General features: G+C 43.8%; 1 protein-coding gene across 5 annotated transcripts in view; it reads right to left on the reverse strand.

Annotated features, from left to right (window-relative positions):
- kdm6ba (lysine (K)-specific demethylase 6B, a) overlaps window positions 1-27,256 on the reverse strand; it is a 109,832-nt gene that overhangs the window by 2,002 nt on the left and 80,574 nt on the right. For 2 of the 5 annotated variants that reach the window (XM_017310482.1, XM_017310483.1), the window contains 19 exons: window positions 11,815-11,891; window positions 9,788-9,909; window positions 9,542-9,665; window positions 8,508-8,603; window positions 8,106-8,388; window positions 7,938-7,991; window positions 7,607-7,777; window positions 7,347-7,520; window positions 6,707-7,252; window positions 2,911-6,275; window positions 2,672-2,798; window positions 2,441-2,546; window positions 1,634-1,934; window positions 1,493-1,561; window positions 1,123-1,271; window positions 901-1,015; window positions 626-813; window positions 403-544; window positions 169-295 (listed from right to left, as the gene is read on the reverse strand). In XM_017310482.1, the coding sequence (XP_017165971.1) occupies window positions 169-295; window positions 403-544; window positions 626-813; window positions 901-1,015; window positions 1,123-1,271; window positions 1,493-1,561; window positions 1,634-1,934; window positions 2,441-2,546; window positions 2,672-2,798; window positions 2,911-6,275; window positions 6,707-7,252; window positions 7,347-7,520; window positions 7,607-7,777; window positions 7,938-7,991; window positions 8,106-8,388; window positions 8,508-8,603; window positions 9,542-9,660 (6,132 nt within the window). In that variant the 5' untranslated portion in view covers window positions 9,661-9,665; window positions 9,788-9,909; window positions 11,815-11,891. Of the gene's footprint in view, window positions 1-168; window positions 296-402; window positions 545-625; window positions 814-900; window positions 1,016-1,122; window positions 1,272-1,492; window positions 1,562-1,633; window positions 1,935-2,440; window positions 2,547-2,671; window positions 2,799-2,910; window positions 6,276-6,706; window positions 7,253-7,346; window positions 7,521-7,606; window positions 7,778-7,937; window positions 7,992-8,105; window positions 8,389-8,507; window positions 8,604-9,541; window positions 9,666-9,787; window positions 9,910-11,472; window positions 11,628-11,814; window positions 11,892-23,844; window positions 24,179-27,256 lie in introns of those variants that run through there. The other 3 variants (XM_017310484.1, XM_008435559.2, XM_008435558.2) reach the window with 3 other exon arrangements.

A 27,256-nucleotide genomic window follows, 5' to 3' on the forward strand; every position in this document is an offset into this window, starting at 1 on the left:
ACCCAATTGTAGATAAGAAAATCTCCATTTGAAAAATTTTAAGTCTGTAGAGCCTTAAGTAGTTTGGGTTAATTTTTTTTACGTTTCCATGAAAGTGAATATAGTTAACTTCACTGAATTAAAGCGACTAAGTCTTGAAATGCAAGATGTTTCATGATGAAGACTCACATCACACTCGTTGCAGTAGTAGGCAGGCTCATCTTTGACCCGACTCTGATAGGAAATCTTCTTTCCCTCAGCTACCAGTTGGTCCCGTAGGATCTGGATGTGTTTCATGGACTGCAGCAGGCAGTGTCTGCAAAGAAGTTGGAAAATGTTTCTTTAAAGTGGCTTTGGGTGGTTTATATTTCATAAGTAGCTGTGGAGTAGCTTCTCAGTTTGTTCATTTCGATCTGCTCTTACTTGATCATTTTGTAGGTGTCTGGATCGGTGATCTTGACGGTACGGGCCACGTTCCAGGAAACATGAATCATAGGAACGATGGATTTGACTTTCTTCACTTCGTTCCACTCAAACCTCTCCAGGGCCAGTTGGTACTGGTAGCCTGCAGGCATAATTCTGAACAATGAGACAAATATCCTTGCAGATTCAGTCTACGTTAAGCCACCAGAGGGCGCCCCCTTACCGTTGAGAGGTCCGACGTTCCAAGCAATGTTGTTGCACCAACCCACGGCCTGCACCCAGTGAACAGTACCGGCGTTGATCCACACCAAGTCTCCGGGCCGCTGGATGAAGCGATAAACGGGGATGTTGGCGCTGTAGAGGTCCTCCAACACCGGCCACCAGGACCCTGTTAAGTAGTCCACTCCATGCCTGAAGAGAGAAGCGAAAAGGTTTGTAATTGACTGAATGATTGAAATATTTGATTACAACATTGTCATGCCATCTTCCTCTGCTCACTTTTCACAGAAGTCACTGATGGCCTCCCAGTAGTCTTCATGCACAGAGAACCACTCGCAGTCCCCAGGGCCGATGTTGATGTTCACTGAGCAGAAGTTATTATTTTCCTGGTGACCTGTTGAACAAAACCACATTACATCAGCAGCAGCATTGGTTTATTGACCTGTGAGAAACGTTTTTCTGTGTTGTAGCATCTTTCTGCCATGTCTGAGTGTCGTTTACCAGGCGTCCGGCTGCCAGGAACCTTCATGTAGAGCTGGACGGTGTTCATGCCGAGGATGGTGTGTCCAACGTGGCTCAGCATGTTCCCGCTGGAGGCAACGCGCATGAACGCTGGAAGCTTCTGCAGCTCCTGAAGCTGGGCCTTCCACCTGAGCAGAGGTAACACACATGAAGCCTGCTTTCAGCAAACATTATTTACATACCAAACGTTTCAAAAAGGTGCCGTCAGAACTGGACATGAATGTCATCGATTTTGGGCTTTGAATGAGTCAAACTTATACATTCATATCTGATGTTTAAGTTGCACCACGTGCTCTCTCTAGCCTGCAACATCCCTAAAAAAGTAAATAAAAACTGAGCTTCTGCTTACCTTTTGGGATCAGACAGGTCAATATTTGTGCCGAATTTGATGATCTTCCCAACAGGCTTCTGCTCTCCACTAAGAAAAATATTGGCATTAGAACACGATTCCAATCTTTTAAGTCTCTCTCGCATTTAGCGCCATACATACTTGTTGCTCTCTTTGGAGCTGTCTTTGTTAGCGTCAGCACCAACGAGTGGCTTCTTCTCGTCGTCTTCGTCCTCCTCGTCGCTGCCTTTCTCTTCCTGGAGGCTCTCTTGGAAGCTGGAGGCCTGGTACTGGGCGTACTTGGCGATGGTGGTGTAGGAGCGGCTGCTTTCGCACGGCCACGTCTGACCCGTGCCGCTGGCGTTCCAGTTCTCGTCTGCAGGCTGCTGCACCTGAGTCCTCACCTCGACCGCCTGGTCTGCGCTCGCTTCCACCAGAGACTTTGTGGAAAAGAGTCCCAGGTCTGAAAACATTGAGAAAGAATGTTAGACGTGTAGAACAATGACAGATTATAGTGGATATTAGTGATGACTTGAGACATTTCTACAAGTCAATATTTCAGTATAAATTGCTACGACATGGGGGTAAGTAAAACACTCTTTACTGTACATGTTACTGAAAAAAAGTCTATCATAGCCATCTGTATAGACATTTTTTATTTTGGAGAGAGAGAGAGAGAGAGAGAGAGAGAGAGAGAGAGAGAGAGAGAGAGAGAGAGAGAGAGACTGCAAGAGATAACAGGAAGTCTAAATGTGGTACATCAAAAATCCTGTTTTGGAAGTTACCGACTTCTAATCTTGAGGAACGTGATTGAGAGTCAGAATCTACATGCTCAGTGTGGGGGTTTTCAGTGTAATATTGCCACTTTCTAGTCTAGTAGAGAGATATTTTATATGCTTTTGATACTAGGGTGCACCGACAAATTCACCCTAATTTCCTTAATTTTGGGTGACAGGTTTGGTAACGTACTGAGTCGAAGAGATCCAGCGAGTCCCCTGATGACTGTAACAGGATTCTTTGGGTCTGTGCAGAACTGCAGCAGGACCGGAGAGAAAGCATCCCTTTTGCTCTCCAACTGCAAACAAGAAAAAAAGTGATACTAAGTCACCACAAGATGGCAGCACATGCTTTCTTTGCTGTGGCTTTCCAACTTAACACACTTATGCTACAGATCAGAAGTGTGTTAAAAAGTTGACATACGTAGATGCTGGGTGTGGGGGGGTTGAGTTTCTCCCTAGGAATGGGTTCATCTGTGCTTATGATGGGTTTAACAGAGAAGGCTTGCAGCAGATACGACTCTTTATATTTCCCTTTGATACGAGCCGACCTGAAATCACAAGGAGACCGGAACAAAATAAATGCGGATACACTTTAGGATTTGATAGATAAAAATACCGTTGAAGCTCTTTGAAAACATCTGAACCTCCGTGTGAACTTACTTGCAGGAGCGGATAATCTCACTTGCAGTATTCTTGATGCTGATTTCTGCGAGAGGAATCCTCTTCTCCTCCACCTCAGAGGCGATGAACGTCTCCCTGTCCCCGCTTTCCACCTTGATGAGCCGAATCTTCAGCTCCTTGGGCGGCCCATCCGAAAGCGCCTTTAGTTTCATCAAGTCTTTGGAACCTAATAACGAGCCGGCGTCTGTGGCATTTTTGTGTTCAGAAGACACTTCCCCTGAACTCGAAGTCCATGCTGCAAACTCGCTTGAGGAGCCAGCGCCGTCTTTCCGTTTCTTTTTATCCGATTCACAATGGACCCGATCCTTCTCAGATTCTCGCCTCTGGAGATTGAGATCGCCCAGAACTCTGCGGTGCTTTTTCTCTTTGTGGCTCTTGCCGTCTCTGTGGCGTTTGTGGCTGGAGCTGGAGGATGACGACGAAGAAGAGGCATCGTCTCTCTTCTCTCTGTGCTTCTTCCTTTCCTTCTTGTCCTCGTGTTTCCTGCTGCTGTGGCTGTGACCGTGCTTTCTTTTCTTGTCTTTGTGCTCCTTCACTTTCTCAGGTTTGTGTCTGTCCTCTGACTTCACACGGCGGTCAGATCTGTCAAGTGAATGTCGACACAGCATGACTTCGCAGCTCTTCCCCAGCTCCTTCAGAGAAGACTCTGAGATGGTGGTCAGCTCTTGTTCGGTCTTGATGACCTTAATGGGCTTTATGGTTTTCCTCTCCTCCACGGAGTTCACCCTTTCCTCCATCTCTCCCTCATCTGTCCACATGTCACTGTCCTCTGTTTTTATCTTCTTATCTTCCAGCAGTGAATGAGGAAAGGATTTCTGAGATGGGACAGCAGGGCTGAATGGTGGACTTGTTGAATCAGACGTGGGAGAACTGCCTTGCTGCTGGCGGCAAATATCAGGGCCAAGCGACAGCGAGGAGGAATATTTGACGCCAACCAGAGCGGACGGAGGTGGTCTCCCAAAAGGCCCTCCTCGATAGGCATACTTCTGGCTTTCCAACAGTGTTGCCAAAGACTTAAACGTACTATTTACCCCCGTCTGATGAAGGTGGGGTCTTTGAGGAGGCGGAGAACAAGACGGGGCCTCAGAGTCCTCCTCAGATTCTTCATCAGCTTCACTTCTGGTCTGTTCCGGGAGGCCATAGAGCTTAGCCAGGTCACTGTGGCGGTAATTTGTATTCCCTACTCCAATTTCCATGTCCACAGTTGGCTTGGTGCTCAGAGGTACGCTCGGGGCAGCCTTATGGTAGTCCTCCTCTTCCTCAAGGGATGAGGTTCGGCTACAAGGCGATGCCAGAGAGCCTTGCCGGCTGAGCACAGGTGGGCTTGGATTTGATCCCAAATCTTCCTGATTAGGCTGATGCTTTGTGGCTGGGATCAGGTCCGGGGCACACAGGTAGCTCTTCATGGGATCAGCGCCTGGGATAAAGTTGTGTATGAGAGCTGGGCACCCGTTCTTCTCACTGCTGTACAGTTCCTCCTCTTTTTTGATCGATTCATCCAGCATTGCCATGATGTTAGCCAGACCATCAGGGAGCATTGTGGACATTTCAGAGGGCTCTTCCTCAAACTGAGCACTGTCCGATTCGGTACCATTGTTTTCCCAACTGCTTTCAGTCAACTTCTTGTTGACTCCACTGGCGACGGCTGATCTTGCTGACAGAGGCGGCAAGGGGAGGTTGTCTCTAGAAAATGCCTGATAAAGTTTGGGGGGCTCTCTAATTGCCACGGTAGGGAGGTCTCTCTCCCTGCCAGAGTCTTTGGATTGGTTGGGTGCTGCTTGCATTGCTGGGGGTTTGCTGGGGTGTATGGGCTGGTTCATCCCTGAGGTATTGAGTGTTGAGGGATTAAATGTTGCGCCACCGCCGCCATTGCTCCCCATCTCCCTGAGCCGCTGCTTCTCTCTGGCGTACTCAGTCTGCGGTGTGAGAGGAGGAGGGCGTAGCCTCTCTGTGGGGTTGCTGGGAGTCTGGGCAGTCGGAGCGGGAGGTACACCACCACGACTGAGCCAGGGGTACAGAGGTGACGCCTGGGAAGTGGAGGGTGGTGCAGCTGAGGAAGGCGTAGGAACGGAGAGGGGAGGAGGTGGGGGGACAGTAGAAGTGTTTCCGGAGAGAAGTCTTTCCAGGTTTTCAATGGCAGTCTGCTCTTTTCCTTTAGCGCTGCAGACGCTTTCCTCTTTCTTCTGCTCCATCCTTTTTTTCTCCTCAAGTTTTCTCTTCTCCTCTTTAGCCCATTCAATTTCCCTCTTCTTTCTTTCCAGTCTCTCAGCTTCCCTCCTCTTTCGCTCCTCCTCTTGCCTCTCCCACTCTTTCCTCTTCCTTTCCTGCTCTCTCTTTTCCCACTCCAGCTTTTTCCTCTCTTCCTCCTGCTTTGCCAGTTCCCTTCTTTTTTTCTCCATCACAATTTTTTCCATTTCTCTTCTCTTTCTTTCCTCCTCCTGCTGCTGTTTCTTCTGTCTTTCCTCCTCCAGCTTTCGTCTCATTTCCAACTCTCTCTTTTGTTTCTCCTCTTCCTTTTTTCTCTCCTGCTCTTCTCGGTCTCTCCTCCGCCGCTCCTCGGCTTGCATATGCCCCTCCAGCTCTGCGTCAAGCTTGTCTAAGACATCTCCCATTGACTGAGGGACAGAAGTCGAAGCCTGTGGAGCGGAGAACATCTGTGTCGATGTGGAGTGCGGCTGATGATTCGGTCTGGATCCTTGAGACGAAGTGTTGACAGAAGGAAGAGAAGCTGGGCAGTATGTAGAAGGGGAGCTGGGAAGAGGATTTGAATCTCTTCTTGTGATTACACTGTCCTCCACTCTTTGGTGGCCCACGGAGAACAGAGACGATGAGGAAAATGGACGAGGAGATTGTTGGAGGTTAGCCTGAGCATAGTATGACATCTTCCCATTGGTAGGCGGGAATCTTGTGGATTCCTGGTGTTGAGGTTTGGGCTGGTCTTGTTGTTGAGCCTGGCCTCTCTGGCAACCTGGCTGCAGCAGAGCATTTATCTGAGACTTGGGGCTAGTGGAGGTCTGGGTCTTTGGATCCATCATTCCTCTCCAACTGTTCTGACTCGTGCGGTTGTTCACAGAGCAACCACCAGGGGGCGACTTAGGCCTCGAAGAGACATTAGCCACTGTCACTCTGTCTGAGCTGCTGGTGTAGCGGCTGTTAGTGCAGGAGGACAGAGACATGGGGGGGTTGGATGTGATGACAGGCATTCGGGTGGAGTTGGTCGGGGGCACAGTGGAACTGATGTGACGCTGATGCTGATGGGGACCTGAAAGTTGACTGTCTACAACCTGATTGTGGCTCTGCTGGGGTTGAGGTAGCAGACCTGGAGGGGTGTAGACCCTCGACTCCTGAAAAGTATACAAAACGTTACATCAATTGGTGTTACTTTGAATTTTAAAGGCACAATTCACATTAGTAAAGATGTTTCTCAAGCTAAAAAAATGTGTATGTTAAGGCTAAGGCAGGTTGGAGATGCAACATTCTTGAAATCACTGGTGTGGCGTCTGATTTTATCAGCTACATCTCTCATTGTGTTGTATGCTGCCAGGTTTGGTGGCTGACGTTTTTTTAAAAAGTTATCAGTTTTATCCAAAAACAATGACAGAGTAAAATAGTTTGTTCTGGCTCTGTATACTGGAGAACTGTGCTGTAGAAAGCAGCTGAAATCTAGCTATTACATGTTATGACGTTCAAAACAAATTGCTCAGTTTATGAAGCAGGTTTTGACATTTCTAGTCCATTACTGCCTCGCATGCAAGCTTGACTGACTTCTACTCACCAGGGAATGACTGCTGGGTCTGCTCTGGTATCTCCAAGCCTCACTGGGACCACTTTGCTGCTGCTGAGGTACTGAGGTGCTGCTGGCAGGAGGAGGGGGTGGAGGAGCACCAGGGTGTCGTAGCCCCGGGTGAGGCTGGTAGTGGCAGTAAGGCACACTGCTGCTGCTGCTGTTGTTTTTGTTGCTGGTTGCAGAAGCATTTGCTGGTGACGACTGAGCTCTTACCCGATGATCCTTGTCTCCCCTGGTTGGAGTAGGCGGTGTGTGGCCCCCACCGAGCGGGCTTCTCTGTTTGTTTAGACCACGGGGCTCCATGGCCTGGCAGGAGGGGCCCAGGTCCAGTTTGGAGCTTGGATTTGGGTAGGAGGAATGAGGGGAGTGATGATTCACAGCCTGAGGTTGTAGCACATCTTTCTGCAGGTGGGGGGCACATCCCTGGTGGTAGCCTCCCGGAGATGAGTTCGGAGGATGGGGTGAGAGGTTAGAAGGGCTGGAGGAGTTAGGAGAGGTCTTTGAGGTGTAGCTGCACATCCCTTTTTTACTTTCCTGATAAACCAGAGCACAAGAAGGAAAACAGTTAACCATGCACCAAAACAATGAAGCTGAAAATGAAATGTAAAGATTCTGCATCCATTTGTACCTGAAACTCTTGTGGATGTTTTCTGTCAGACGTGTGGGGCTTCCAGGGAACGCCATTGTCCTTATGGATGGGGTTCCAGAAAGCAGGTTTTGGGACATGGTGGTGAGTTGGAGTCTGCTGTTGAGACGATGATGGAGGCTGGCCAGAAAAATGCTGCAACCCTGAATGGGACACCTGCACACAGATCGAAGCATTAAAAAACAAACTGAACAATCAGACACTGGAGGACAGGCAAGGTGTAGGAATACGCTGCTGTGTACCTGATCCAAACTCTTTCTCCTCTTGCTGGGACTGGGGTTGTCCTCGACTACCGGATGAGGAGGTATGTGATGGGACACTGGAGGAGTGTGTTGGATGACCGAATGCTCCCCCAGAGGAGGACCTGGTCTCTTCAGCTGACCCCCCGGCATCTTCCCTGGGTAGCCTCTCTGCTGAGTGCAGAAATTAACGTTAATAGAAATATCAGAGAAGCTCATTAATAGTTTAACTAGAATGTCTCTTGTCATCGAAGCAGTGAATGGCCTGACTTGGGTTTGTCTTTTGCCTATATAATGAAGAAACAAGGTCACAGCCAATTAGAGAGGCTCCTACCTGGTGCACCTGAGCCCGCATCTCTTCTCCCAGCAGTGGTGGACCCTGGGGATCCTGAAAACCCCCCCAAACCAAAGCAGATGATGAAACCAACTGAAAAAAACATTAACGGTTCATTTGTTTCTTGAAGCATAGCAAGTGTCATCTTTGGTTCCCCCCCCCTCTCACCTTCAGCAGTGGGTTTGGTCGGTTAGGAGGAAGATGTGGGTTGAGCAGATGTGCGCCGCTACCGGGGTAACCATTAAAGAGACGCATGGTGTGGTCGTTGGGCAGGGACAGAACAGGATGGGGATGAGGGGGATGGTGGGGGTCGTACTGCTGTTCCCATACTCTGTGAGGAGGAGGAGGGGGAGGATGAAGATGCTGAGGGGGAGGCCTCTGCTGCTCCCGATGCATTGCTGGGAACATTGGTGGTGGTGGGAGATCAAGCTTTTCTTCTCCCCGCATCGGCCTGGACATTTAAATGAAAGTTGAACATTGGTGAAACATCTATAGGTAACACATTTTTAAAACAACAAGAAGCCAATTCAAGGAGACCAGTACGTGAATTTTGTTTCTTGGAGCTCTTACCCATTACTTAAGTATTTACTGTGATGGTTTAATCCACCTAGCGCTCCAGGAGGTAGATGGTGAAGTAGCTGCGGTTGGTTCATTGCAGGCGAACACCTAATTGAAAACAGAAAAAGCAATGAATGGTTCAAAATATGCTTTCAAATTCATACTTGAAGTTTTATGTCACAAAAATTGACTGACTCGGATTCCGGGGACGTTTGTACTGCTGAACTATAGTGATGATCACTGTAGCTATCTGCGAATTTGCACTTCTAAAATGTATATTTCACTAAATCTGTGAAACATACTACCTTTTGGTGTTTAAGTACAGAAAAATCAATTGTTTTTGTCTTCTTGTTGACTATTTAGTAAATGGTGTGTAGCGATCTATTGGTTGATAACTAGAATCAGACAGCTTTCAGTTCAATTGGCCCCAATTGTTGACCATCCAGAATAAACTCAGAAATGGTTCTGTTTTTCTATCAGTGTTTTGTTCTGATCAGACTTTTCACGTTCCAATCAGATTCTTACTTGACGCAAAGGCTCCAAGTTGAGGATTCCCTCTACGCAGCACCGAACACGCAAGGTTGAGTTTTCACACAGGAGTAAGCAGATGCCAAAACGGATCGGGTTTGTCTTGGGCCTTTGGTGTGCCGTTACTGATGTTCTCAGTGTCGTAGAAATGTTTAGAAATGAAGAAGTCAAAGGAAGTACAATATGTGTAATTTCTACTCCTGTTCATTTAGGTTGTTTAGAGCAGAAGTAGACTTCAGCCAATGCAGGCCGTTTTCGTTTTTTGCTAATAGGTTTAATAATTTTTAAAACTTTTTCCTTAAAGTAGTCGCCTCCGCAAGATCGCAATTCATAACCTGGGGGTTTGGGTTTGTTGTTTAGGAAAAGAAATGAAAACTACTCCTTGGTTTTCAGGCTTTTAACTAAACCAAAGTGACATTTGGTAGGACTTTGTTCCAAGCTGCAGCTCTAGGCTAGATCTGGCACTTTACAGTAAACAAAAGGGGAAAGATTGTGTACTGGTTGTCATGGTTACGAACCTGGCAGTCTGCTGCCAGGCGCGGCCGCTCGCGGGATGCCATGGCCCCCGGTTGAGTCCGTCCAGAGGGAAGGAGTCCCGTGTGCCTCGCCCGCTTAACTGCTCCACTGTGTGATGCATCCAGCCTGGAAATCAGCGACACCCACCTCATTAACACAAACACACATTTTCTGTCCCATGGTTTTAATTATTTCAAACCCAGAGTCTCGTGTTTTGTTGCTCCTAAGAAGCTGCGACGGTTACTCACCAGAGTAGCCGTATCTGTGAAGCCCTCCACTGCAGCACAGAGAGGGCCTCACTCCAACACTGAGAAAATCGGCAACGTCTGACTCCCCTGTCTTAAGCACCAGGAGCCTCGAAGCCGAATGGCTGCAGAGAGAGAGAAACAGAAGAGCTTGTGTGAGAGTGAGTAACACAGAGGCTCATTGAAAAGTCAACAAATGCCACTGGGCTCTCTCCATTATATGGAGTAGTTACAGAGAGACAGTGTTGTGTCAGCTGAGTGGGGACGGGGTAGGAGAGTGACTTACTAGGGCAGATTTTATGCTGAATGCTATTCAGTGGCTACATCTTACTCCCTAAAGCTAAATTTAGTTAATTTCTTTGTCTGTCACCGGTTTATTTGCATACGTGAGCCAGTAGGAGGCAGCAGTGAGTTAAATGGCACAGAATGGGATTATTTCTGAGGCCCAGATGGCTCAGTGGGGAGCTCACCTATGAGGACAGATCTGGTGTTACTGTAATCCTAAGCATGGAGCTCCTGATAGAGAGGAAAGACTAAGAGTGAGAGGCTTTGGTCACGTGCCAAGAGTGTGCAGCATTGGAAACAAGCCAAGCTGCACTGTGGCATCAGGCTTGTGCTGCCTTAGAGAAGCCTGGGCTCTCCTTAACTGGATCTGTGTGTGTTTGTGTGTGCCCAGTGCATACACTAAAGTTTAATCTCATTACAGCAGGCGTGATAGAGATGAGGAGAGGGGGGCCAGCAGCGACAGACGGTCTGAACAGGATGGAAGGATAGATTAAGGAGAAGAGATGGAGCAGAGAGTGGGAACAGTGCCATGAAAACACCCAAACACCTTCCCACACACACTGGGAGACCACACAAAAGAAAACAGTGGAGGTGGAAACACAAAGGAGAAAGACGCAACTCTGTAGATTTAAAATGCACTTGGCAAGAAGCAAAAAGGTGAGAAGACCCGAGAAGAAGACAAAACCTGAAAGGCATGACTGTTAATCTGAATCAGACAATAATCCAACTTATTTTTCCATCGCTGTAAATATTTACTGATATAAAATTCCTAAAAGTGCGTCAACTAGTGGAGATGGATGGAGAAATCAGCTGACAACAGTCAGAAACGTGTTTTTGATAAACACATCACACATAAATGCTACCAGGTTCCTTAAGATGAATCTAGTTGCATGAAAGTTACTACTAATTAGAAAATATTCATTTTCACAAAGGTGCTTTAAAGATCTCAGTTCTGATTCCATTTTTAACAAACACCACTTTCTATAAAATGTAGAGGAACGTTTGTAGTTCAGTGAGAAAGAGCAAAGCTGCAGTTTTATACTTCTAAATCTTCCAACCTGTTTGTCATAAAGCATGCTGAATTTGAAAACAGACTTAAGATGGGAGTCTGTTTTCTAAGAAAATACCAACACAGACAGCTGCATTAGCAATGCAAACCACTAATTGCTATAATAAACATTAAAGACTATTTATAGACATCAACTCCACAATTATTTTTGTCCAATATAATAAAAGATAAAACCTGTTTTACAGTGACTGACTGTCTCTGCTCGCCCTATATTAAAGAGCTTAAAGAGAAATTACAGTCAGCTGAAAGCAGAATCAGCAGGTCAAGGCTTTACAAAACCCTAAATTTAAAATCAGCTATTAATTTTGATCAAGATGTTAAAAACACTACTCACTGACAGAAATTGCTTTAGCTGGGGTGTACCAGACACACAGTAAGGTTATGAGTCACTCCTCTTGCTCAGCAGAGTGCAGCACTCTTCCATTAGCTTTCCCAAATTAGCTTTGGACATGCGTGAAGGTCCCTCCCACCAGTTCCTCTCCTCTCACTAACTCTGGACGTCTCTCTCTATTTAAAGCCCACTCGCTCCACACACAGACACATAAACAGGCAGCGGTCTCTATCTCACCCACCCCAGCACAAAGGATCAGGCTCCACCAGACGCTGCTGTGGAGCGGAGATAGGCCGGCAGAAACTGTCAAGACCCCACTGATGCAAACACTCCAGCTGGGCTCACCTTTCAGAGTTAGCACCGAGTTATTGATTCACAGTTCTGTCAAATCTCCTCTTCAGCTGCCAATCATCTCTTCAGACCTGGAAAACAGAAAGCACTTTGTTGTCAAGCTGTCACAAAAAACAACATGAGGCAGGACTCGGAGGTAAAAAATAAACCTTGGGGGGTCATTGATTATATGGCAATACAATAATCTTTATTATAGATCAGGAATATTTGTTTAATAATTCATATTTCAATAGTGAGTAAATAGCCAGGATTGACAAACTAAAAGGATTTTTAAAGATGTTCTGTCAGATGCTATTCTTGTTTGTCCTACCAAGCATGGTAAAAACAGTGAGGCCAATATATTTTTATGGGGAACAATATGCATTAATATTTTTTAAATATAACAAGACTTGTTAGGCTGTGTCAGAGCAAAAACCAAAAGCCTAAGTTTTTATTCAGCGTTAGCTTAGTGAAAATGCTAATGCTAAAATCAAAAGATGGTAGCAAGCAGAGTTTCCTGACTCTTTGGGAGTGTCTGCTAATGAACAGTACATCTTAGCAGTGGCTGTGCTTAGCATGCTGCTTTCAATAAATAGATTTAAAAATCTTCTCCAATTTTAGTTAACCCAGCAAGGAAGCTATTGCTAAAGGCAAACATGCTAGCAAGCAGAATTTAACCCGAGTTGTTTCTGATGAACAACACATCTTAGCCGTGGTTGTACAGCAAATGCTACCAATATCACGGAGCCCGTCTGATGACATGGGACCAAATAAAAACAAACAAAAAACTTGTCTTAATATCCAGTAGCCCATCCCCACATCTTACTAACTCGTGGGAACGACTTGTTTAATTTGTGGCAATGACTATTATAATTAAGTTGTTCCCATGAAATGCCATAAATTAAACAAGTCGTTCCCACGAGTTGGTGAGTTGTGGCCACGTTTCTTTTCCTCCCATGTCACCAGATGGACTCTGTACAATGTAGAAAAGGTTTTACAAAGTTTCTTTCCATTTTCAGAATGATTTGTCTCAATTACAAACCAGTTTTTATTTTTTTTACATTCAGGACAGACTAAATGAATCTGTGAAATATACAGCTTGTTCATCATTATTCTAAGGCCAAGGACGATCTAACAAGGCCAAAGGTTTTAAATTATCCTACTTATGAACTGATATAAACACAAAAGTTAGAACATGGGCCGGCTCCCACAACAAGGTACAAGATTTGAAAACCTCTAAAATGTTCCGCCGTACCGATGCAATCCTTTAAAGTCATTCAACAACACATTTGTCTTTTTGGATATATTTCAAGTTGTAAAAACATAGACATAATATGGGTAAACAACAACAGGAAAGCCATAATAAGAGGCATGTGGGCTTAATGTCTGACTGCAGCCGCTAACAGAGCAGATAGCCAGACTAGCGAACTAGCTAATAACTTGTTTATTGGTTAAACTATAAATAACTAAATGCATCTTCTCTTATATTTATAGAAATGTATTTATTGAACAGATGGTTTAGTTGGAGCAAATATTACAATAATAAATTCTATAGTTAATTTTAATAAAATTTGAATTTTCAAAATATCATTTTTGAAATCAAAGTAACTACATGAGTATTTTCATCCACGTCTATACCTACCTGATTACATGTATTTAATTAAAATAATTTTGAAATTAAGAAAAAAAAAGTTGGAACTGAATTGTTGACATCTTTTAAATTTAAGGAGAAATGCCAATTAATACACATGTGTCAAACTCAAGGCCCGTGGGCCACATGTGGCCCGCCATGTCATCTTATGTGACTCCCCAGCGTTTTATAGGCCCATGATTGACTTAAAATATGTTTTGAGCACGAATTGACTACAAACTACATCTCCCATAATGCATTCAGATTGTTACCAGCCAACATTACGGCTTCTCGCCACTAGAGAGCAGCAGAGTCACCTCAAGCTGCTTATTGATTTTGCCAGCGAATAAAACTGAGACAACGGCAAGCTAATATCAAAATGTCCAAGAAAAGAAACATCGATTTACAAGTAAGACAGTGAATGAAGATGTGTTTGAGTTGATGTCAGGGCGGCAGCTCGCGCTAGACTTTTTTGTTATCCGTCATCTTTACCGACATGTACTATTTTTATCCGTGAAATTACAATCATATTAACATCGGCTATTTAGTCGCATTTTATGCGGTTTAGCTAATATTCACTGTGAATCCAGATCCCATCACAAATTAAGCAGATAAATGCATCTACATTTTTCTCCGTAGTGACAAAAACCACTGACTGTGGCCCAGTGGCGCAATTACACATTATTCAGGTGGATGCGAAGGTGGGAGTTTAATTTATTTTTAACATTGTATTTTCATACATTTATGCTAGGGGTGCCCAAGTCTAGTTTTCCAGAGCTACCATCTGCAACTTTAGATGTGTTCCTTCTCTAACACACCTGGATCATTGACTCATTATAAGCCTCTTCAGAACTGAGTTTCTGCTAATCAGGGAAGTCAAACTTTTGTCTGGGGTGTTTTAGCAGGGATGCATCTAAAAGTTGTAGTCTGGAGGACTGCACCTGGGCACTCCTGATTTGTACCGTCAATGTGGCCCGTTGAGGGAGGCCAATATGCTGAAGTGACCCTCGGTGAAATTGAGTTTGACACCCCTGAATTAATATCTACCAAATAAAATATTTTAAAGTCAACTTTAGCCAACAGATTACCAGTTTGGTTAATCAGTGTGCCGTTTTCTCCATTTCTAACTTCAGAAACAATAAACTGGACTTCATGAGAAACCTGATGGTAGCCAGGAGGCGAGGGGTTAAATAAGCCGGGAGGGTGACCCATTGGGATTCTCTCCTCACACTGACACAATGGTGAGACCGACTGAGCAATTTAACAGGCGAACAGCCACAAACAGGACTGATGTCACAAAGAGGAAGAGCTGAGCTGGCCAAGTCGACCATTTCATGCGAGGAAACATTTAATAAAACTCAGAAAACGAGGGAAGTAGACAGCAGACTGAACCGCTGAGGGCAAACAGGGACACGGGGACCAGGCTATAATTACTTCTTTTACAGAGGGTGTGTGTTTATGTGTGTTGCGAACAAACAGTCTACTCCAGTTGCTACCCTGGCTATCCGTTTGCTCACAGCTACACCAGCAGCTGAGTGTGAGAAACTCAGTCTTGTGAAACAAGATCGTGAACGTAGACATCAAACCGTGGTGTTAGATTCCAGCTCGGGTTTTATCACCTCAGCGACACCACCTACAGGGCAATCTGTGAGAATGTGCACCATCATTACTCTGTTAATTTTTGGGGGGAACCCCTTCCCCTTCCACCACGCCGATGACTCAACACTCTGGAAAAGGGCTTCCCCGAAAGCGGCCGCAAAACTCCGCCTCCCTTCGGGACGCCGCTTACAGTCAGGTGACCGTGGGCGTCTTTCTGCATCACCGCTGATGCGAGAGCGGTGGGAATTTTCTCGGACTACGTGATGTCATGTCTGCTCCGCTCACTACACGAGGTAAATCGAGAGTGTTTAGATGTACAAACAGGATGCGATGAGCTGCGAGGAGGGGGGTTTCATGCTGCGACAGAAATCAAACCGCCAAACTGCAAGTTAGCAAGTTTTGTGATTCAATCCATCCTCAAAGCTAAAAGTAAACAAGTTTGAAAGTGACAAGTGTGTGAATGGGAGTGATTACTTTCACTTCTACCACACAACCACAACCAGAGTATTTCACTGTGTACTCTTAAAAAATCAAAACAAAATATAAAGAGAAGAATCAAAAGGATTCCACCCTCTTTCTCAATAGAAACACATCCAGATGATAAACCTAATATGAGAAAATCCCCCCACGGTACATCTTGTTGAACAGAAATCCCCCTCAAATGACGGCACTCATCAAAGAGCTCTTCCTGTCAACACCCTCATTGCTGTGCTTGCAAATTATCCCCCTCCCATCTGCCCCTAAAACAAAACAAAACAAAAAAAACATCAGCTGTGTGGGTGTAACCAAGGAGGCAAAGAGAAATTCAGAAATGTGACATTCCCGGTTTATACAGAAAGGTTAGCACCATCGCCGCCTGGGGCAAAAAGGAACAAACGGTTGAAAAACGAACAGGGAGTCTGAGTCAGTTTTTAGCCTGCCGTGCCAACCGCTGCCTCGTTCTGATCTTCCGCCAGACCAGAGAGGAGCAAGCAGGCGATGACGACATTCGCAGCAAAAAATATCCATCTGTGGGACAGAGAGCACTGGCTGTGATTCTGTTTTTATCCTCCTCGGTGATACAACGGTAACGTCAGCGTGACATTACAGAGCTGCGTGGTGGCGAGGCAAACACCAGCAGACAGAAAACACCGAGAGTGTTCAGTAGTGAGCATGACGCCGCAGAATGTAAAGAGATAGTATAAGAGTTACTGGAGAGCCAGTTTGATGAGAAACAAGCCGATTAGGTTCGGAGAACAGGCAGGAAAGGAAGGAGTTCTGGGGAACGGAAAGACCAAGCTTGGGTCTTTTTTTGTGTCTCTCTCCTCATCTCGTTCCGCCTTCCCTCACGCTCTCTACTCCATTTGGCCATTACATAATCAGTCCCAGATAGAGATCGTGTTCTGGAGGAAACACCAAATATTTCTCTCTCCCTCACATCCGTCCTCCCCTGCATGCTTTTTTTCCTTTTGTTTGTTCGTGCGTGAACAAACGTCAGCGCATGCCGATCCTAGCCGGCGATGGGGGCTAACTTCATCACGTCTGCCTCCTCAAACACGCACGCTCAGGAAAAGCCAGAGAACGCAGTGCCAATGATGATCCTCAGGTCAAATGAGGACACAGCAAGTTGAACACTCCTCTCTTTCTATAATTAAATCCATCCATTTGGAAACAAAAGGAGATAAAATGCATTTTATGTTTAGTACAGTTTCATCCATCTGGGGGAATATGCTTGAAGCCAGACATCCCAGGAACATTTACTTAATAGGGTAAACCCCAGAAAGAGTCGATTTGCCTCAGTAGTCAAAGTTCAAATCATTAGAAATTGTCTTCACACCTGAGGTTAAGTGTCTTTTAGTTCAAGTCAGAAAAACCAATGGGATTTCACAGTTGTTGTAGTTGTTAGCTACTACATTACAAGCGTTAAGATAATGTGTTCCTCTCCATTTCATGCATTCAAACACTAAAAGAACAAGCAGATAAAGGCTGTACATCCACTAAGTGTACCTTTGGTGGAAAAAGATAAAGAAGTTTTAACTTGTAAGTTTTAGTGGGTGTTATACACACTGTGTCCACTTTAGAACCTGAACTCAGAGACATACGTCTTTCAAAATTGAGTTTTTGGGGGGATATTTTACTGGGATCTGTGAATCCAGCTTTCACGTACAATGAAGCACACCATTAGCTACAGTAATATCTACAAAGATAAAACGTTTGGGCAGCTATTTGGACTGACGGCTAGGTAGCATCATTGATCCTAACAGCTCCCAAATACTCAGACGGACTCAAAGTCGCAACCAGTTGTAAGGACATATAATGACTGTCATCCTCTGTGCTACAGTGACATTTGAGCAGTGGCTTCCCTGTTGATGGAGAAACCTGGCTAGGCACCCAACTAGCTCATTAAACCTGCTGGAAACCATTCAGATTGTGGGAAATTAACCCATTTGTCGCAAAAAATGTAGGCAATCAGTATGCTCATCTATAAAATCACAACCGTCCAGGGACAGTGCAAGTAGAGTCCATGCAGCTCAAAGAATATGCACAATGCACCAAAGTATGAGGGAGCCTTGATATTACATGTCTTCTTCAATGTTGTCCTAACAAAGACCAATCTAGCAACAAATATGGACATCTAAGGATACGTACATGAAGATTGTTGACTCAAACAAAGAAAGAACCTGGAATCATCCAGATACTAATCATTTTTATTGACCTACTTAAGAGAACACACATGGGCACTTTGACTAATAAACATAGCTTATAAACAACAACAAGAACTGGAGAAATTGTTGGCTTCACATCAATTTACAAGCTTATATGATCTGTGATTAAACCAAAGCTTATCGTTTTAGTTGCCACTTGCTGGTAGGTCATTTGCAAGATCAAAACTTTCACATTCAGGATCTGCTGGTATCTGTTGCCGGTAGCGCCAACTAAGATGTCTCATCCTGGTTGTTGGGGGTGGACATGTTGACGTCAAAAGTGCATTTTGTACCTTCTAACAGCTGCTTTCACTTGTTTAGGAGCAACAAGAAGACACATTCACACACAACCTGTTCATTAACATCTTTTTAAAAGAAAAAAGCCACATTTAAAAGTAGGAAAAAGGGGAAATAGATGAGGCCCTTTTCTGAAAGGATCTGGGTTGAGACTGATAGCACACAACTGGGTTAGTGGGCTGCTCCTCACATAGACACTCATGCAGAAAGATCAGCCGCTCTCATGTGTGACGTCGCAGAGAAGGGGAACTGAGCTCAGGGGGAGAGGAAACTGTCGTCCACATCACAGGAAGTAGGCCTCCCTGAAGGGGTACCAAAGACCGTGGTTTCCTGTTTAAAAAGATGATCTCACTTTGTTTTTAGCCGTCTGCTTTCACTCGCTTTCTGACAAATATTTACCTTTATTGATGTGTAAAAAAAAAAACAGCTAAAACTTGCCCACATGGTTCCTGAAACACTCCTCTGAGACACTCATCATGAGCGACTCATTCAAAGCCCGAGCAAAAACAAGGCAAATCACCGACAGTGACTCCTGCTTGCTTCATCAGCCTCTATTTTCTGGTAAACGTGAGCGACCGTGAGCAATGACTCTTCTTTCCAGAGGCTTGTTCTTCATTTTCACAGAAACTCAATGGAAACATCAGTTCGGTTCTCTTTTCAGACTCAAAAACAAGAACTTCGCTATCTGGGAAGACAAACCGAAAAAGTGGATGACTCAAGACTTAGCTTGACTAGAAAGTGCAACAACAACAATTCCTGATAAACCTGTAACGATAATGAGGACGTGGGCGTCTTATTGACAACCGGCAGTGGCTCGATCATTTCCAGTCTTCATTTCCACGCTTCAGCAACCCAAAAAGCCCCCAAACTTTCCATTTTGAGACAATAGATGCTCCCACTTTTTATTGGAAGAATAAAATCTCAAAAATCCCCATCTGAGCCCCAGTCCATTCAGAATGTCTCAGATGGTCCCAACATTAAAACTTTGACCTTCCCAAAAGTTACTAGGGGAACAGGCTGCATCTTTACTTTCTTCACAGGAAGGACTTCATCATCAGGGTTTGTATGAGGTCTTTATGATCAACATGTTTACAGCAACACAGGGCAGGCTGACCTCACACACACCAACTAATCCCCCCTGTTTTTTCCCTCTTCCTTCCCTGGACTCACAATATGCCTCATCAGCAATGCTGTGTGTGGGCCAAAACACACAAAATAATAGGGATAGGTTTTGTGTGAGGGAGAGCTTTATCACACATAATGACAGCGTGAGTACAGATGGCCCGGCGCAGTGTTTTTTTTTTTTTTTTTTCCCCTCATATGCGCCAAGATCTTTAATCAGAAGAACTGTGACGCAGGCAGAGCCGTTTCGTTACGAAGCACAGCTTGTACGTTTAGTCTAGAAAACATCCAAGGCCTGTTTGGAGATTCCTAAGATACCACCGTCGCCGCCGATTTCTGCAGGCAATTTGTACATAAATCTCCAGCTGAGCTGCCTGAGAGATTATTTATCCAGCAGGCTGCATTACTGAGGGTATAACTCAGAGGAGGTGAGGTGAGGTAAAATGAGGTGAAGGGAAGCAAATTCTTTCCAAGGTATGAGAGTCTGTGTAGTTTTTGTTATGAGTCACGCAAACCCCTGTTTCCACTGTGGCATCCCCACCATCATCAGTGGAGGAGAGCCAGAGATAACAAAGGGAGGAAAACTTTCTCAGTGCAACAAGCTGAATATAAACAGTCCCTTCCCCTTTCACACTCCGGACGACGTGCTTTTCTCTACCACAGCTGAACAAAATGCCATTAACAAAGCTCGTGGCTGTGGATGAGAAATACACTCGTAAAGGTTTTAGCATAATTTTTATGGCAATGACAGTCTGACAAAATTCAGTTTTCTGGCTATAAACCACACTGCACACAATCTATAACCTCTTTAACACAAGTGTTGCTCTAAAACTCTTACTCAACAGACTTTTAGGTCAATTGGTACCTTTAATGTCCATTGTATCCTTTCTAATTTAGTTGTACCTAGAGGTTGCAAACATACATAAAACATACTCAAATCTCACATATTCTATTTTTATTGTATAATGTTTTGATCCTCATCTGACCATCTGACTTACTAAGTACAAGGAATTATGATCCTTTATCAACCAAAATAACTTTGGGTGGCCTCTGTTTTGCAGATGTCTAATGGATTCATAAACCTACATTTCTTTACTCCTGGCCAGCAGCCTATCAAAAACACATTCAACTATTGTTTGTCAAAGTGATAAACAAGCAAATCAGCGAAATATCCAGCAGTCAGATTAAGTAGTACAACGGGTAGGTACACTGAACATTGACGCAAGATTAGTTCAATAGCTAGAGTAGCAAAGATAATTCAGTTTCATGTTTTGAAAACATTATCAATTGGGGTTTACAGTTATGTAGTAACATGTAGGATGACTATGTGTTACCACATAATTTTAATGGCACAAGGTAAACTGTGGACTGCACAGTGGCACAGTTGGTAGCACTGCTGCACCTGTCCCAGTGCACTCCACCTTCTGACCAATGGCTATTTTCTCCAGCTGTAGAGAGTGCAGAGTAACGCATCTCCACCTTTACCCTTACCGTTCCTACACACTGTCTGTCAAGTGGCTGAAAGACCATGGCTTCTACACCTTTCCCTCACAAGACAGACATTTAGCTGGAAATATTTTCAGGTACGAAAAACCCTAGACTGTCATGGTAGGGAAGCTAAATGGCCAACATTGTTTTAAATTTATAGTTGGCATGGTGCAACGTGTCTGTAAAGCAGCCAAGTGCAGCCTGGCTACAAGAGTGGATAGCCTGGCTAATTAGCTAGTAAATACCAGCTTGTTATTCTGGTTTTGGATAGACCAGAACAAGAAGGTCTAATGTGTTCTGAAGCAGGCTCTTGCCTCAAACCTTTAACGTCCTGAGTCCACAAATAGCCTTCTAATAGGGAATGAAGGAATTCCACATTTAAAAAGATTTTCCACTTTAAAACTACCCAAAACAAAAATTTTTTAAAAATGCCAATATTGCAGTCTTGTCAAGCGCATCTGCTTCGTTCAGCGTCACACGCTCATAGAGAGAAACTGAAAAGGCTTTGATCGACTCCCTTTAAAGTTTAAACTGAAGCAGTGGGAAATCCCTCTGTTAGTCTCCAACAGAGAGGAGAACTTGTGTTTTAACTTCTGACTGGATGGAGTGGTGGAAGGAGTGTGGCGTGCTGTCATGCGTCTCTCCTCCCTTCTCTACGGTTTTGTCACTCTGGATCAAAAACGGCCCCTTTTTTACTGGAAAGGGCTGCAACAGCATGGTGTGACATCGACAGACGTTTCATCACGACATTCACCCGGCCACTTCCCTTCCAAGTTGTTTCACTTTGAAGCACAGACACTCAGACTGGCACTGTTGTGAACAACGTCCCATTTCCAGCAACTGCTCGAGTGAAACAACACGACACAGCATCTTTACTCCACCAAGAAATCTACGGCACTAAACAAAGTTATGAAGTATGGATTTCCACTGCAGGATTTCACAGAAAAAAACATTTCAACAGAACACAAGTAAAAACAAACGCTGCTTCTTTGTTTATACGCTGATTGATGACATCAGAGAAGCCACAGTAATCTGGCTGCTTCACTAACATTTACTAGTAAACACTGGAACACGAGTGACTTTTGACAAGCCAGTTGATATATTCGGAAGAAAGCTGGTTTCTGTGGTGTCATTTTTTTATTTTATTTTATTTTTTTACACATTTCCAATCTAAATAGCAAACCAAGTTAAATAGCTGATCATAACACAATGTTCTTTGAGAAATAAACCTAACAACGAGGAGTTCCTAAACCTTTTTTAGCATGTAAATGCTATTTTAGTGTGTCAAAGTATAAAAGTAACATTATTAGATCATGCCACATTATATGAACAGCTTAGCATTGTTTAAAAGTTCATAACTGCCACACTGTTTCCTTCCTGTTCATGCTGATGGGTGTGGAATTATGAGGCAAGACATAAAACTAGCAAAACCTGTTTGTGTGCAAGATTTCCTAACCCCAATTTAAACAAAATGCATGTCCCAAGATCATTCAATTGTTTTGTACAACTTGAAGATTCAGTAAAACTGTCCAAATCAAATCAAAAATCAAATTAGAAATAAAGCACAAAATGGTAGCATTAACTGAAAAACTATTTAAATGAATATTAGAGGAGGAAACAATCCCGCCGCACATCTCTCCTGCTTACTCAACTTATATGACTCACGTTTTTTGATCACCCCACCCCTCCTTGTCGTTCTGTCACTTTAATTTTCCTCCGTGCTCATCACTGCTCGTAGTAAAATGGGCGGCGATTGTTCATTCATACACGCTCCTGTTGAGATCACGGGACAAGTGGGGGGCGGAGTGGAGCCGAAGCACAAAGTGTGTGCATGCGTGTGTGTGAGTGGATGGATGACTCTTTACAGCCTCAGACTTCAAAAGGAGACAATAACCCGCTGCTGTTTTCCACGCCAATCGATCCAAGTGATAGGAAGTGAGCCATCAAAGACCCCATGCTGGCACACTTCGCTGATTTCTGACCTCTGGTCTTTTATAACAGGCAATAAAATGAGTACTCAGTTTACTCCTAAACCGGACAGAAAATTACTTTACGTAGTCTATCCATGCCTAATTTTTGGACAATTACGCACTACAGAAGAAAGATAAACAATCCACATTAGATATTAGGGAGGGGGTGGGGGGAAGTAACAACGAGGAGTTTTAAGGTAAAGTAACCATTTTCGACGCTTACGCAATATAAGTAGACAGAAACTGGGAAGAGTCGTGAATTAATACGAGAAACTGTAATATTTAAATCCCCTTTGGGATGAATAAAGTATCTATGAATGGACTTTTGTTTACTGTTCTTCTAAGGAGATCGGTGCGTAATGTTTTGGATACTTATATGAGACGCATGAATCCTACTACTTAATCCATTAGATTTATTTAAAAAAAATAAATAAGCGCTTTGGAGTTGGACGCCTTAAATCTGATAACTACGCAGCAAATCACGTTAACCAAAACATAAGAAGTGGTCAGACTTCCACTGGAACCTAATGGACAGCACCAAAACATCAACCCTCCCCCCTCTTAAAGAAAAAGAGTAAGGTGATGCAAATCATTTTCTTTCAGTCCGGCTCTTTGTGTGCATAAGGATTGACTGAGGGGGTTGATGGGGGTCGCAGAAATCCATTCACTTTATACGGCTGGCGACCTCGGTGATCCTGCCCACCCCCCACTCCAGCTCTCTCTCTCTCTCTCACACACACACACACACACACACGCACACACACACACACACGCACACACAATGCCGTGAGATCTCCTTACACATGCAGTTTTCCTCATCTCCATGTCCTCTGGTGACACACATAGTGCCAGTGTGTTTCACTATAACACGGGAATTTAGATATTTTCATTCATAAACAGACGTGACAACCGAACTGACGCAGAAACACGCCGGAAAACTCTTCAGCTGTTTCAGAAAGAAAACAAGACATCGCTTCTGGGAGAGAAATTACTCAGATGCAACTACAAAGACCAACCAAGTCCGGTAAATGTGACTTCATCGTGGATGTGAATTATGCACACACGCGTGGGATCAAACTGAACCACCTGTGGTTCAGGATGATTTCAGAGACAGCCAAATTCCCCCCACCTCATTAATTGCAATAAGTTACACACACTAATTAAAAATCATAAGTGTTATTTGTTTATTTACTTATGACAAAAAAAAAGAAAGAAAGAAAAGAAACAACACCGTTTCAGTGTTTTGAGTACTCACCGTGTCTGTCCGTGTTTAAAATAATCCTTCCGAGAACAAAACTGACTGAGTTAAATATCCGCAGTCCTCTGTGTGGTATCCCAAGTTAGAGCAGCTCCGAGTCAGCAGCCGGCTGGAAGAGAGCTCTGCGCTATAATCCTCTTATATCAGCGGCTTCCTTCTCCAAACAGCCCAGAAACAGGAACCACAGGGCGGCCAAACTGTTCCAGAAAGCCGCTTCCACGCTTTATTTTCTTTTTTTATTTTAAATTATAGTCCGTTCTGTCTCTGTTTAGCGGCTGTCGTCGAGCTTCTCTCCTCTCTCAGCTCTGCTCGGTTCCCCCACCACACGGACGCAGCGCAGCTTTAAAGAGAAACGCTCACACGTCATCGCGCGTGGCCACCGGAATTCCCTGAGAGCGCGAGCTGTCACGGAGCCCCGCAGCCGGTGGGACCGGAGCTGCTCTTCCGCCTCGTCCTCCACAAGCTTTAATCACCTCCACGATTCCACACCCGAGTCGTGACCGAGCGCCGGACTCCAGGAGAGCCCGGTTTTGTGTTTCCGTGCCTCGATTCGGTCTATTTTTGGACCAGGAAGACCGTGACAGCACGAGTCTATGTAGTCTACTATTAATAGACCACTGGAAAAAGATCTATTGTTTGCATAAGGAATACTACTGCTATTGACACCATTATTTGTTCACCTCCCTTAATCCATATTTGAGGTAACATAGAATAATGAGGCATAACATTATGACCAACTGCCAAATAGGGTGTTGATTCCTCCTGTAGCTGCTCAGACAGCCCACATACATCAAGGCATGCACTCCACTAGACGTCTAAATGTTTGATGTGCTCTCTGGTACCAATATATCAGCAGCAGATTCTTAGATGTATCTTTTGCTATTTTCTTACTTTTCAGTCATTAACCATATAATTAAGCATTGAAGCCAAGTGTCATGCTGGTACTTTAAAAAAATCTACTTACCCACATGTACAATCCATCCATAAGCTAACACTAAAAACGTATTCAGTAGAAGCTAATGCTAAAGCAACTATATTGATAGCCGCTATGTGTCAATAACATAACATGTGCAACAACACAAAAGAACCCTCAAAAGAACCAAATATGTCATTGCAAATTTACATTAATTTTGCAGAATCTAAGTGTACTAAGCATTTCCAAAGTTAGCAACAAAAAAAAAAAACTTAGCTCAGCAATTAGCATATAGGCTGATTAGCGGAAGTGTGCCCACCACTGATAACAATCAATAAGATTATCATTGAACTTTAATTTTTTTCATTATGTATTTATTAATATTGACTTTCATGTGCTTTTCAGCAAACTATTCCTGTTGGGCTTGTTGCAACAGGAAACTGTTGCAACAAGCCCATAAACTGGATGTCAGGACAAGTCAGGATAGAAATTACTACTATTGTTATTGTTATTCATCACCAACTAAACAACTTTTTTTTTTCATTGCATTTCGTAGCAGTTTGTGATTTTGGTCCTACACGTGGCAAAGCAGATTTACTAATAATACAGCTCATCAATTTCAGCACTCATGTTTCAGCAGCAGAAACCTTGGTAAACATTGCATCTACAAAGCATAAACAAAGCATCGCTCTGCTCGTTCTTCAGAAATTAAACTATAAACTGAAACTAAACATAATTTACTGCAGTCTTTAACCAGACAGCATTGTTTTAAATTCTTAATGAAATGTTATTTGTCAAATACATCCCACAGTACAACGAGCTAAGATTATTTTAATAACCTGTTACAACTCCTTCTAAAGATTAGTTAATGAGTTTTAAATATAAGTTTCTATCCTTTTTTGAATCTACTATCAAGTAATTTAAATAACCATCATACATTGAATTGTATGATGGTTGCATATAGATCTCACACAGCAAGTACATTTAGTTCATAAACAGCCAAATCACATATAGATGACAACATAGCGATACGGACAGAAGAGTAGAAATTGTTCACCATAAACAAGCATTTAGTAAAAACGAGTCCCTCTCTCTTTCTGGGACCGGAAACATTTGTTCCAGCTTTTCCACGCCAAAGAAACCATCCAGGACTCTGTGATATTGCCAATGCAGCACGGTGGTCCGACCGTCAGAATGCATCACACACCCAAACACACGCTCTTGTAGAGGTTATATTTAGCAAGCCAGCAGGAGAACAGGAGGCAAAATTAGTCTCCACAGGAATGGTGGAAGTGTGTCATGGATGATGCTGAGGCGATGACTTCAGGGTAGAGTACAGACACACACACACAGTTTATTTATGACCAGAACTGAGGTAACAAAAAAAGAAAAAAAAAGCAAGCAAACAATAAATAAGCAATGTATTGTGAAACATCTCTGGCTCAACATAAGGCAGTGATGCAATCAAATCCACAGCCTCTCAAAGTTCATGTTCAGATGACTCGGCTTGTTTCTGTGTGGCTGACGGATGAAACATCTACACGGTTTGTACTGTATGTTCTACCAAGATGGATCTAGTGGTGAGCTTCTCAGTGCAGTCATCTTTGGGAGAGATAGTCTAAACACAGAGGATTAGAGCGAGGGTCAATAAAACAGCAGCTGCGTATATTTCTAAAATTAAAAGAGAAGAAAAAAGGCCTGTGTTAGAGCTATATGGCAATATGCGGTTTGTGAAAATTGGGTTATAAAGTTCCAGATGTATAATAAATGCATCCAGCTGCAACCATAATGTTATAATGATTGGTATGTATATTATAAGTCAGCTGCGAGGATATTTTATCGCCTCATCTGGAAGCAATTATGGCATGAATTGTTCCCTGCTGTAATTATCCACCGTAGAGCTGTAAACTAGTTCATTATGTTTCTAGGCGATGTTATCTGCAGCCTCCTGTTTTATCCATTTATCCACGGTTTGTTCTTTTCATCCATTGGTCTGAAGCAATCACGTCCAACAAGTCATGCTGTTGGTTGTAAGCAACCAGTCTCTTTATTATGCAGATTATGAGATTATTGCTCCATATCTTTCATGAAGAACGCTGATGAAGCATTTCTGGTATGTGACTTTGCTCGGTGTACTTGCAGTGTAGAAAGTGCACTGAGAAACAGGGAGGCTGCAGGTTTGTCAGGAGGAGACGGACGCTTCAGTTTGCTCAGCTTGTTTAGACCATTTTAGAGTGTGAGCTCATAAGCTCAGCTTTAATATGATGTGTTGTCTCAATAACTAGAGACAAGAAGGCAGATAGACGTGTAATGAGGGAGGATGGAGAGCAAATGTTGGAGTGGATGTATGGTTTTCAAGACTGATAAATGGTTGGACAGACAGACAGATGGACATTTTTCAGGATGGATGGATGGATGGATGGATGGATGGATGGATGGATGGATGGATGGATGGATGGATGGATGGATGGATGGATGGATGGATGGATGGATGGA

Source organism: Poecilia reticulata, linkage group LG18 (assembly GCF_000633615.1).
Source record: "Poecilia reticulata strain Guanapo linkage group LG18, Guppy_female_1.0+MT, whole genome shotgun sequence".
Classification (NCBI taxonomy): domain Eukaryota; kingdom Metazoa; phylum Chordata; class Actinopteri; order Cyprinodontiformes; family Poeciliidae; genus Poecilia; species Poecilia reticulata.